General features: G+C 40.0%; 1 protein-coding gene across 1 annotated transcript in view; it reads right to left on the bottom strand.

Annotated features, from left to right (window-relative positions):
* Positions 1-758: 758 nt before the first annotated feature.
* Positions 759-12,789, bottom strand: part of uchl5 (ubiquitin carboxyl-terminal hydrolase L5) — a 70,269-nt gene continuing 58,238 nt past the window's right edge. The window contains exons 10-11 of the mRNA XM_060941828.1: positions 8,538-8,636; positions 759-1,016 (exon numbers count right to left, since the gene is read on the bottom strand). Coding sequence (XP_060797811.1) covers positions 972-1,016; positions 8,538-8,636 — 144 coding nt within the window. The 3' untranslated portion in view covers positions 759-971. The remainder of the gene's footprint in view (positions 1,017-8,537; positions 8,637-12,789) is intronic.

Below are 12,789 nucleotides of genomic sequence, written 5' to 3' on the forward strand. Positions count from 1 at the left end.
ACTACCACCCTTTTTTATGTTCTGGAGTTTCCATTTAGGACACCTGTCAGTTTTGAACATTGTATTGTGTCAGTAACATCCACTATGTGGCCAAAAATATGTGGACACCTGACCATAACGTCCATATGTGGTTCTTCCCCAAAGTTGAAAGCACAACCCTGTTCCAGCATGACAATGCTCCTGTGTACAAAGTGAGCTCCTTGAAGACATGGTTTGCCAAAGTTGCATGTCTTAGAACTGTGGGACCCACATGACCAGAACACCCAGAGGAAACCCACACACAGAAGTCATTGAGTGTCCTTCAGAGAGCCCCGACCTCAACCCTACTGGACACCTTTGGGATGAACCCGGCACGCCAACTGCACCCCAGGCCCCCTTGTCCAACATCAGTGGACAACCTCACTAATGCTCTTATTTCCAAAGGCACACAAATCCCCACAGCTCACTCCAAATCAAGTCATAACATGTTCCTGAATTTTTTTTTTTTTTTATACACACACTGGAAATTATAATTTCCCATACCCATTGTTTCAAATATCTTAGTTTGTTGGAATCATGACACCATGTGGCTTTTTCAATAGAACTGCTTAAGCAGAGCAGGTTTGTCCAAAAGCCACAGTAACTGAGCAGAGATTAAAATGACCTTTGTGTACCCCAAATTGACAAAAAATTCCCAGGCTTGTTGAAATAAGAGTTAGCTCATTTGATGAAATACCAACCCTTGATGAAAATAAAAACAAACAATCAAACCACACTAGTTCTGGCAATTATATGAAAATAAGACAGGTTTATTTAAACATCTTTCCGCATGCAAACATGAAGTCTTATGAACATCACAGCAAGCACCACACTTGAATTCAGCATCTCGGTGTCATTATTATTATTAATATTATTATTAATTATTACAGATGGCAAAAGTACATTGAGAGATTGTGGAAAATTACACAAAGTACTGGAAAGCGTGTTGGTTGCTACTTTGCTTCTTGAATCTTTTTGGCACTTTGCTTTTCTTTAGCCTGATGAAAGAAAAAACAACAACAAATAATTAATTCAGTCTCACTTCAAAGACACTTTGGGTGTAAATGTTCTGGAAGTTAGTTGAAAGGCCAAATGCCTAGGTTTTAGACCATGTATATGGAGGACAACATGACTACAGTTGAAAATTGATGCCAAAATGTCTCTGATGCCCTCTAGTGTGTGACTACATTAAAAATGTCAAACACTTCACACCGTATACTCGAAGAGGCCGAGAATGAGGTTTTTTGCTTGTGTTCCGCTAGTCCTTAGAGTAAACTGTGTGCTAATATCTTACCTAATTATTGCAAAGAGAAATATGCATTTTCTATTTAAAAAAACAAAAACAACCCACACCTTTTTAAAACTCGCTTCAATCACAGAGCAAAAGGTCACCATCAGAGGGAGATATGAAAATTTGAACAGGGAACAGTATGCATTGGAAAATTGCTAAAAGACATTGTAAAGTTGGCAGCTGAACATGATGATCGATTTAGATACACCAATGTGTCTGCCCATCTGACTCCTATTAGTGCTGAGATGATCAGCAATGAGTGCAAGGGCGTAGGTTTGCATATGGACCACAGGGACATGTCACAACCAATATTTTAGGATGGCAAAATAGTCCCTACCAATATTTAGCATTTTATTTTTATATAACAAAATATGAATTTATTCACATTTTTTGCGAACTCAATAGTAGGCTATAATCTTAGTCACTAGTTTTTTCGACGTGCCAGAGTGACAGGTTATCCATGCTGCAATTTCATTGGCTGAAACAGAGTGTCTGCAGGCTCACGTTCTCCTCACATGGAAGTAAACAAAGCGCTTCTAGTGGTGGTAACGACGAAGAGACCACAGGTCCGTGTGTTGTGCTGATAACGTAAGTCGTCTGTGATAGCCTGCTACTGTACGTCTTCAGAAAAGTGTACAACTTAACATTACTGTTACCTTGGTATTCAAACTCATTTTGTCTGATTATCTGCTTTGTAGATAACCTAGACAATGCCACCAAAAAAGAAAAAAAGATATACGGAGCTATTTCAACACAGAGAGTAAGTAGTGCCCAGAACAGGTTGACATTATTTAGCTATAGCCTACAACACGACGCAAACCTATCATTACAAAATGTTATAGGCTAGGCTACCACCAGTCTTTCTACTGTGGAAAATTGAGAGACTGCTAACGTAGCCTACATATTAATGACAAGGGGCAATAATATTAACCATGCAATTCATGCCAAAATGTTAACCATCTCCTGTTTTGCTGTAGAAATTGGTAGGCTAAAGTTAGTGTAGCCTGTTACTAATGCTACTATTAAAGCTGACACTATGAAAGCTAATTAATGAATCATTTGTGTACAGGAAAGACAGCATAAGGCCAATGCAAACTTAGAACAGATTAATGAGGAATCAGTGCTTGAGGTGAGGATGTCATCATGTCATATTAATATAGTCATGTCAAGTCATGCCATAATTTTGGTTGTTTTATTAGTAGCTTAGGCCAAATAAATTTGCATGATAAAAGGTGTATTCCTACTAATGTTAGGTTTCTGGTTAATTTTCATTAACACATGATTTGATCACATAGGAAACTCAGAAATCCAGTACAAAGGATCTAGAGCAGGTTGAGAGAGAAGAAGCTGGAGGGCTTCAGGTGAGGTCTGAATGTTAAGGCATTTAGAAGCATCAAAGGATTAGCAATGAAACGGAAGGATCTTTGGAAAATTAGGACTGTGTTTTGGTTGTGATGCATTTTGAATAGGCTAGCAGAAAATGTCAGCTTATTTCCTTAATATTTCAAATTGATGTGAAATAAATGTAGGTGTAATACATAGAACTATGTATCCCAAGATAGGTCTGCAATTTATTCAGTTTTATTTATATATATATATATATATATATATATATATATTTTATATATATATATATATATATATATATATATATATATATATATATATTTTTTATATATATATATATATATATATATATATATATATATATATATATATATATATATATATATATATATATATTTTTTTTTTTTTTTTAAACATAGGATGCTCAGACATCCTGTGAAGATACTATAGGACAGGTAGAGTCAGAAGTGGCTGAAACTGCAGGGCTCCAGGTGAGATTTTGATTCTGTGATGGGAGATACTCATCTCATCTCATTATCTCTAGCCGCTTTATCCTGTTCTACAGGGTCGCAGGCAAGCTGGAGCCTATCCCAGTTGACTACGGGCGAAAGGCGGGGTACACCCTGGACAAGTCGCCAGGTCATCACAGGGCTGACACATAGACACAGACAACCATTCACACTCACATTCACACCTACGGTCAATTTAGAGTCACCAGTTAACCTAACCTGCATGTCTTTGGACTGTGGGGGAAACCGGAGCACCCGGAGGAAACCCACGCGGACACGGGGAGAACATGCAAACTCCGCACAGAAAGGCCCTCGCCGGCCACGGGGCTCCAACCAGGACCTTCTTGCTGTGAGGCGACAGCGCTAACCACTACACCACCGTGCTGCCCATGGGAGATACTATGCATTCCAAATTATTTTAGTCAATCTACTTCGTTGTTAGTGTTACTCTTTATAAAATCTTGCTACTGTGAATACAGAGCAGGTTAAGTTTTGTTTGCTCTCTAGGAGACAGTCAGTGAGAGTGACAGAGACTCTCAAGCAAGTCAGTGTAGCAGTGTCCTGGACATGGGGAGTAAACCATACCAGCCTGATCCAAAATTCATTGCAGTACAGCAACTGCCAAACAAGAAGCTATGGTTTCAGGCAAAGTGGTATAATCGCTATCCATGGCTGCATTATAGTCCCACACTACAAAAAGTTTTGTTTTGAGTGTGCAAGACATTCACAATCAAAAAGACCACTCTGGAATAAAAGAATGACCCTGCATTTTGCTTAAATGGTTTTGGTAACTGGAAAAATGCCACTGACAGCTTTAATCGCCATCAAGCAAGTAAAAGCACACCATCATGCTGTCACTGTCGATGCACTGGAACAGACTCCAGTTCATACCCAGTTATCAAGTGCAGTGGCCAAAACACAGGAGGAGGCAAGGCACTGTCTTACAGAAATCGTGGGATGTGTGAGGTATTCTGCAAGGCAGGGACTTGCTTTTCGAGGACATGATGTGAATCAAGGGAATTTGTACCATCTTCTCAAATTTAAGGCAAAAGATGACCTGATTCTGACCTCTTTGCTTACTCGTTGCCATGATTATGTCAGTCCACAGTGCCAAAATGAATACTTAACTTTGTTTGGCAACACAATTGTGAGAGAAATTGCCTCAACAATTAGGTCCCTCCTAGTAGTTCAGTTTTCGATTATAATGGATAGCACTCGGGATATACAGGGCAAAGAGCAGGTTTCAATATGCTTAAGGTATGTGGAGAAAGACCTAAATCCCACAGGAAGTATTTGTTGGATTATGAGAGATACCAGGGACAACTGGTGAGCAAATGGCCATGGTAGCGCTTGATGTGCTGCTGAGACTATACCTTCCTATCTCAGGCTTGCGAGGTCAAACTTATGATGGAGCAGCCAATATGGCAGGAAGGTTCTCTGGGGCACAGGCATTGCTTAAGAAGAAACAGCCACTTGCTTTATGTGCACTGTGGAGCACACTGTGTCAATCTTATTACACAGTGTGCATGCAGTGCCTCTCCCTTACTTCATGATGCATTACAGTGGGTCCATGAACTTGGAACACTGAGCAACCAGTCAGGGAAGTTCAAAGGGATATTGGCTGATCAGACACTGTCAGAAGGGCATACCAAAACTGTAAAACCTCTGTGTCCAACTAGGTGGACTGTACGTGGTCAAGCTGTTCAAATAGTACTTAGTCAGTATGAGGCTGTCTTGACCAGTCTGGAGGAAATGGCTGCAGTTAGTTCCGACGCCGGCACTAGGGCCAATGGTCTCCTAGAACGCTTTCGGAAGGGCAAGACAGTTCTTGGACTGCTTCTAGCCACAGAGGTGCTCTGAGGGCTAGTGTGTTTAAGCAGGTCTCTACAAAACCGCTCCCAAACAATTGGAGGTATGCAGACTGCTGTTGGCTATGTAAGCTCAACTCTTCAAGACAAAAGGAGTGAGAAGTTTACAGAGTTGTTTGAGAAGGCAGTGTTAATGGTTGATACTCTGGGAATTGAACCAATTGAAATCCCTCACCAAAGAAACCCCCCCCAAAAGATTTCCTGGTGGGGCTAGTCACCATAAGTCAGAGACACCAGAGGAATACTACAGAATTGAATTTTTCAAGGTGTTGGACAGTTTGGACATTCAATTTAAGGATTGATTTAACCAACCAGACATAGAGAAACTCAAGCAAGTTGAGAATGTGCTCCTCACAGGGAAAATGAGTGATGTGATTGGGGAGTATCCAGAGATGGATAGGGAGAATTTGAGGGTTCAGCTTTCAATGTTTCACTCAAAGCATACATTCATGTCAACTGGAGAAGCTGCAGATATCCTGAGAGGAATGCATAGTGAAGTAAGAGGCTTGTTTGATGAGGTTGAGAAGCTTGTTAAGCTCTTGTTGGTTGTCCCTATGGCCTCAGCTGAACGAAGCTTTAGTGCACTGAAAAGGCTAAAAAACTGGTTAAGATATACTGTACCATGACACAGCAGCACCTTAACAATGTAAGTGTATGCCATGTGCATCAAACGGAACTTGACCTAATAGATCTTGAAGATCTAGGCCAACAGTTTGTGTCTGTGAATGACAGACGGAGGCATCTGTTTGGAATGTTTGAATGTAATTATGTATAGAATAGATTATTCATTTCGGGTGCAATTTTGTTTTATCAGCTCTATGTCACTATTTGTTTGTTCAACTGTACTTGAACTTTACGTACCATTTGCAGTGTTTGTCATTAGAAATAGTAAATAAAGCGTTAAATTGTTCAGCATTATGTCATATCATATGTATTATGCTCTACTTGTGCATGTAATAGTATGGGTGGTTAAGTAAGTAGTTCGGCAGAGGATTGGTGGTGGTGGTGGGGATTGGTATTGTCCCTACCAAAGCTGAGACCAAACCTACGCCCTTGAATGAGTGGTTATAGTTAGGCCAAAACCATAACTTGAGAAGGAAAGGACAAGGGGATGATAACCTGCTAGAAATATTAGTAGCCAGGTTGATAAATGAGGTAAATTTGTTGAACCTACAATATCATTGTATTTAATGTAGCCTGTTTCTTACCACTGTATACACAAATTAAAAGACAATGACATTATGGGCTCAAACAAATGACCCTAACCCATAACTACGTCATCGCTTGTTTACTGCAATGTATTATGGGCGATACCCAGGGTCAGCTCCTCTATATTATTTACTTTCGACTTTGTTAAACACTGCATTGTTCTGTCTGGCTGGTTTTAACCATGCCTAAAGTGAATTGCTGTGTGCCTTACTGTGTCTCCACAACAAAGGGAACACCTAATTTGAGCTTTTATCAGCTGCCAGTCAGGGAGAAGAAAGAAATGGATAAGTTTAATCTGCAACGAAAACCTTCGTACTGAATTGAAATGGACAAATATTTGTAGCTTACATTTCTTTGGTGGGAAAAAGATGTACTTAAACTATGACCCAGCAATATTTCCATGGTCTGTGGAATGGCCTTCGGTTATAGATAACAATAGACACTGTTCATCGTCTGAAGCCTGCTTTGGTTTATACATCAATAATTCGCTAGGAGTTCCTTGTTATTTAATTCTAAAAACACTCCGTTAACAAAATCTTTGCCCCTCCCCTTCACTGGAGACCAAATTAATATTTTGTTTTCCCCCTGAACAAGTGCCTTTTTTTGACCATTGTTGGTTTAAAAATTTCAAATGGTATCCCAAGTCTCTCATCTCACACACAATTTATTTCACAATAATGAAGTCAAAACATCTCTATCAAAATAACTATTTACCATGACAGAACCCAAGAGTCCCATGTTTTTCAAATGAGGGACTTGAGTGGACATTAAAGATTTCATATGATGAGGGAAAGGTGGCAGGCCTTCCAGGGGTATCGGGTAATAAGAGTCTTCAAAACAGTCACAAAACGGTCAATTGTTCCAGAGTCAGACTGGCTCATCTGCCTTTTTTTTTTTTGTTTGTTTTTTGGGTGGGGGACCAGATGGGTTTAAATACTTGATGTCAACTGTTCAGAGTAACGGGGAGTGCAGAAGAGAGGTGAAAAGAGCGCAGGCAGGGTGGAACAGGTGGGGAAGAATGTCAGGAGTGATTTGCAAAAGAAGGGTACCAGCAAGAGTGAAAGGGAATGTGTACAAGATGGTAGTGAGACCAGCCATGTGATATAGACTGGAGGTAGAGCTGGAGTCAGAAATAAAAGATGCTAAGATTTACATTGGGAGCAATGAAGATGGACAGGATTAGGAATGAAGTATATTAGAGGGACAGCTCAGGTTGGACATTTTAGAGACAAAGCAAAAGAGAGAAGATCGAGTTGGTTTGGACATGTGCAGAGGAGAGATGCAGAGTGCATTGGGAGACGGATGCTGAAAATGGAGCTGCCAATCAAAAGGAAAAGAGGAAGGCCAAAGAGGTTAATGGATGTGGTGAGAGAGGACATGCAGGCGGTTTGTGTGACCATAAGATGCTGAAGACAGGACGAGATGGAAACTAATGGATGACAAGGACTCTTTTTGCATATGCGTACTTAAATGTGGTGCTACAGATTTTATGGTCATATTTATAATTTGGTGGTCTTTTCAATGGAACTGGAATGAAGTACAATTTTCTCCATTTAATGTTTGCACTTTTGGGGGTAAGCAGACAAAATGCTAGAACTTGATTCAGGGTGAAGAGAACATGAGGAAACTTCAGGTCAGGGAACGCTAAGAATTTTCAGAACTTCATGTATATATAGTAAAAATGTTTATACCATGTGAAGTGTATATGCAGGCGCTCTTCTAGGCCTCTACATAACTTGATGTGATTTCTTCAGCATCATGGTGCACTGAATATCAAATTGTAGTGTCAATGCAAGGCTCTCGATCTGATGCTTCTGTGCATCAAACACCACATTCACCTTTGCACAACAAAGTTGACTAGTTTGAAATGTATTCCACAATAAATCAAGCCCACACTCCCTGCTCTGAAAAATTAGCTAATATTTTTGCTATCATGTTACCATATTAGCATAAAATTCTTCTACCATTTCATCTGCACCAACATCACAGAGATGAAGAAAATTACAACTGATATAATGTTAAAATTTGGTAAACATTTAAAATCTTAATTTATACTATCCATTAAAATGATTAAAAAAAGGTTATTTTTATTATTAAAAAAGTATGCATTTATTTATTAATAATAAAACAAAGGAATTATTTATAAAATAATTGTGCAGTATGGCTATATTGCTAGCAGTACATTTTATATTACGATGCATACCCTGTATCGTACAAATCTTTGAGGATCATTATATTGCACTTTCCTCATGTCACCCAGCTCTAACCTTCTGCATCAATGGTTTTCAAACTTACCTTTTCAACTAATGGAATCAGCTGCTGATATTCAGCAAGAGTCTTCAGTAATTCCATGATGAAAGGTAGGTAGTTGTGCTTTCTTCTAATGTTTTCAATCTATAATAATAATAATAATAATATCAAGACAAAGTGCTTGGATCCAACAGACTATCCACATTAATGGGATCATGCTTCCATCTTGTGTGAGAACACACACTTTATATTTTTATACACACACACACACACAATATATACATGTGTATTAAATTAAAACAACGGAATCACAGTTCAAATGCATGCTTATGGAGATTTATAGTGTCATGTAACTATCTTTTGATGTAACGGCACATTTTAATTATCAAAAATGAATAAGACAGCATAAACAAGACGACAACACAATTTAAAGATTAGTATAGTATGTGACTAGGTACTTTAAAAACAATGCTCCTAAACAGCACTGACCATTCTAGCTACTCATATAAATAGCATTAAACATCACTGCAAGTTGCCAAACAAAGAGAAGAGAGATGATCAAGTTTTATGATGGTAGCTAAATGCTAACCGTGTAAACATACCTGCAGAAAACTGCAAAATAGCGGCCATTTTATTGTGTACCCTAACTACCATTAGAAATGCTCATGGGAGTCCCAGCATTATAAATGCTGCAAAATGCAACTTTTATGGCTTGAGTTACTGAATGAGCACATTAAAGAATTTTTACTTAACACCTTATTACACGCTTGCTTGTATGTGCAAATCAGACTTAGTGCAGCAGATAACAGGATATTTCAGGGGATTCTTTCAAAAATAGTGATAAGCACCAAATTTGGTACAAATTTTCCTTAGGCATTATTTATTTATTTAAAAAAAAAGAAGCCCACAGGCCACACTAATTTCAAAAGGTTGGCCATTTTCCAAGATGGCTGCCATGTCCAGTGCAAAAAGATTACTGTGTCATAATTTCGCACTGACTTGCCCGATGTGGATGATTCTGGCATTGATTCATACATTTTTGATGACACAGAATCCGAATTTTGAAATCCCGGATTACTCAGAAGCTTCCCTTCGCCATATTCTGGACATGGGCTTAGAATAACCAACTAACAGACCTCTAGTAATAACATGCATGTTTGGGGTGTAGGGTACAGTAGTAGAGGTAGTACCTTTGTTTCAGCAGTCAGCCACATCCCCGGGATGGACCTCTGGCTCTGGTCCTCACTACATACCCAACTCTCACCTATGGCTCCAAAAAGTTGCTTGTGCACAGAGGGTCTCTGTGTGTGATTGAGTATGTCCTGCTCCAACCAATTGTGCACAAAGTCAGCATCTATGTGGACACCTTAAGTATGATCATGAAGAGCACCGAATAATGGATGCACACTCACCGGAGAAGAGGAGAGCGACCAATTAATAGAGTGGACGTCGAGGCACAGCCAGGGCACACTGGTGACATTGCACTGCTGTGGAACCCAGCATGGGGTTCAGGGCTAGCTAAACATTAAAACGCTACTTAATAAAATGTTTATCACCTGCTGCATTTATTATTGCTTTAAATAGTACTGTCGTCTTCACTGCAACAATAGTATTACTTACTATAATAGTAGTACCAAGAATGTAGTAGTACCTATAGTAGTAATAACTATTAGTGGTAACTAGTAGTATAGTGTCCCAAACGCTATCTACTATAAAGCCCCATAACATTTAGCTAGTAGTAGGGTGCGTCAGCATGGGAGAGCCAAGCCAAGGGTAACAGGAGCTCTACATGATTTTGCATGTAGTTACCTGGAAGGTATACATATTGCATAGGACTTAAATGGCACTGGATGAATGATCGGGCTAGGTGTAGGCCATTACTTATGTTCAAACCTAGTTCTATCCCATATCTGAATGTGCATGTGGTAAAAGGATAACCCCTCAGCCTTGTATTATTGATCTATCATTACACAATGAGATGGAAAGTTCAGCTCCAGGGACATTTAAATGGGGAACTGACTGGAGCAAATGCTGTATCTGCCAAGAGGATAAGAATGGTGATAACCTGAAATCACCATCTACACACTATCCATGTGCACAAAAAGCACAGTGCCACCAGAGCTGCCAATATCTGTTCAACACCACCAAACTGGATAGGGCAAGAAAAAGAAGAGCTCGAGCCCTGTCGTACTAAGGCATACTAAGCTGTGAAGGACCAGTTGTGTGGTTCAAGAGTCTCATGTATGAAAAAGAAGAATCAGCTTCAAAGATGAGTCAGGTCATGACCATTCATCTTAACAAAAGAGTGAATGAATGCGCCAAAACTCTAAATGATGGAAGACTTCTGGCAGGAGTGAGATGTGTCATAGCACAGGAGCTCATCCTGCATGTTTGATAGCCCTGCACAACAGACAGCGAGCCCACCTAAAAAAAATCTGAAAAGCAGAAGCAAATGTGACACCAAGACAGATAATGCCTACCCACTGGCATTTTCAGAACTAGTGACCTACATAGTGGAGACCAAATCCAGCTTTGGAAGTCCTGCAATCTTCAGGCTTGCAGACATGGTCAACCTGTACAAGCAGCATCTAGAACAGCTGGGGACTGTGGCAGCTGATGTTAACTCCACCTGGCTGAAAGACAAGTTGTTGGCTGAGATCCCCGAGTTGGCGTTCCAGGAAGATGTTGGCTTGGCCCTGTCACAAGCCTGTGACTACTCTGATGCCATGACTCTTGCTAAAGCAGCCATGCTGTTTTCTGTCGTCTCACACGGCTCTCTGTCAGAGGCGGGGCCTCCCAGCATGCAACAGTTATCCAGCCAGGGTATCCACTGAATGGGGAAAAGACAACACGTTGCTCCATTGTACAGACCATAGGCGTAGAATTGGGTATGGACGTGTCCCTAACAATATCAAACGACGGCTGACATGTCCCTACCAATATTTGTGATTGAAGGGGGGAAAAAAGTAAAATAAAATCACGCTCCGTGCACAGTACACAAATGGTTACTGTAGGTTTCCACTGGGCGAAACACCACACAATTTGCTCATGAATATTCACTCTGGGGGCATGGTCATGAAAACAGCAAACAAGTTTGGCTACCGTGTCAATTAGCAAGTGCGGTTGCAGTGCAGTGACCAGCTGCTAACTAGCAAACTGTCCTTGAGGAATGTAACATTAGATTAGCTTGTAAAATGGATCAGTTAACAACAGTTCATATTCAGTGTGTAAAAACGACAACATACGAATATGACTGTTTATGTTCGTGTGGCATGTAAATAACAATCCGACTTGATACCGACAACAACTGGTGTTCATTAAGGTCACAAAGACATTAAATCATGTCAAATTGTGCTAATATTGCACCTAGTCTTGCTTGTGAAGTGCCTGCAAACTTTAGCAGCCCGCTAACCCTTAATTTGAAGTGCTTCAGTTAAGACCTGCAGAGAGCCCTGACCAGGTTCGTGTAACATGATGCATGTAAACAACCAACTCGATGGTGATGTGGACATTGTGGCCCAGACACCTTTTAATCAAATAAAACATTTTCACGTAATAAGCATAACAGCCTCCGCCTTCTTGATCAGAAAATTTTGGTTATTCCCGCCTCTATTTTGAAAACGTCACTTACCAAGTACATAAATACGCTGAACTGATTGGTTTTTGAGGGGGTTCATTTGAAAGCGGTAGGCTAAAAACTTCTCTGTAGAGCCCTGTCACTACCTCCTCTCCCTCCCCTCTCCGCTCTGGGCTCAAGACGACAACAAAAGGGCAATAATATAACAACCACCAATCAGAATTCAGATACATTCTGTTGCCAAGTAAAATTGTAACCTTTCAATGTGTCAAAGTTCTCGAGCCCTCGTCCTGTTTTACCATTAGAGCAATCACATATCAGCTTAAACTAGCATTCTAAAACTAGTTAAAGATCCCACAGAAGAGAGCCGACTCCCCCTGCCAGCCTCATGGAACGCAGTGTTTAAGGCTCCGGATGTGTTTTACTTCCATTTATGAGGGAAAGGAACATACTCCCTCCCGACAGTCAATGCGTTATTCACTTGTAAAACACATTTGCAAATTGGTAGAATGAGTTAATCACCACATGCAAGATTTGGAATTAATTAAATGAATTGCATATTATTATTATTATTATTATTGAATTACTACAGTTCTGAACTTCAAATTTTAAAAGTCTGGACTTTGGAGAGATGATGGAGACTCTTTTGGTGGAACACAACGGACCAAAAAACTGTGACCCTCTAATGTTGATCTGAAGTCGGCATTGGGTTTATGTCCC

Source organism: Neoarius graeffei, chromosome 15, assembly GCF_027579695.1.
Source record: "Neoarius graeffei isolate fNeoGra1 chromosome 15, fNeoGra1.pri, whole genome shotgun sequence".
In the NCBI taxonomy this organism is placed as follows: domain Eukaryota; kingdom Metazoa; phylum Chordata; class Actinopteri; order Siluriformes; family Ariidae; genus Neoarius; species Neoarius graeffei.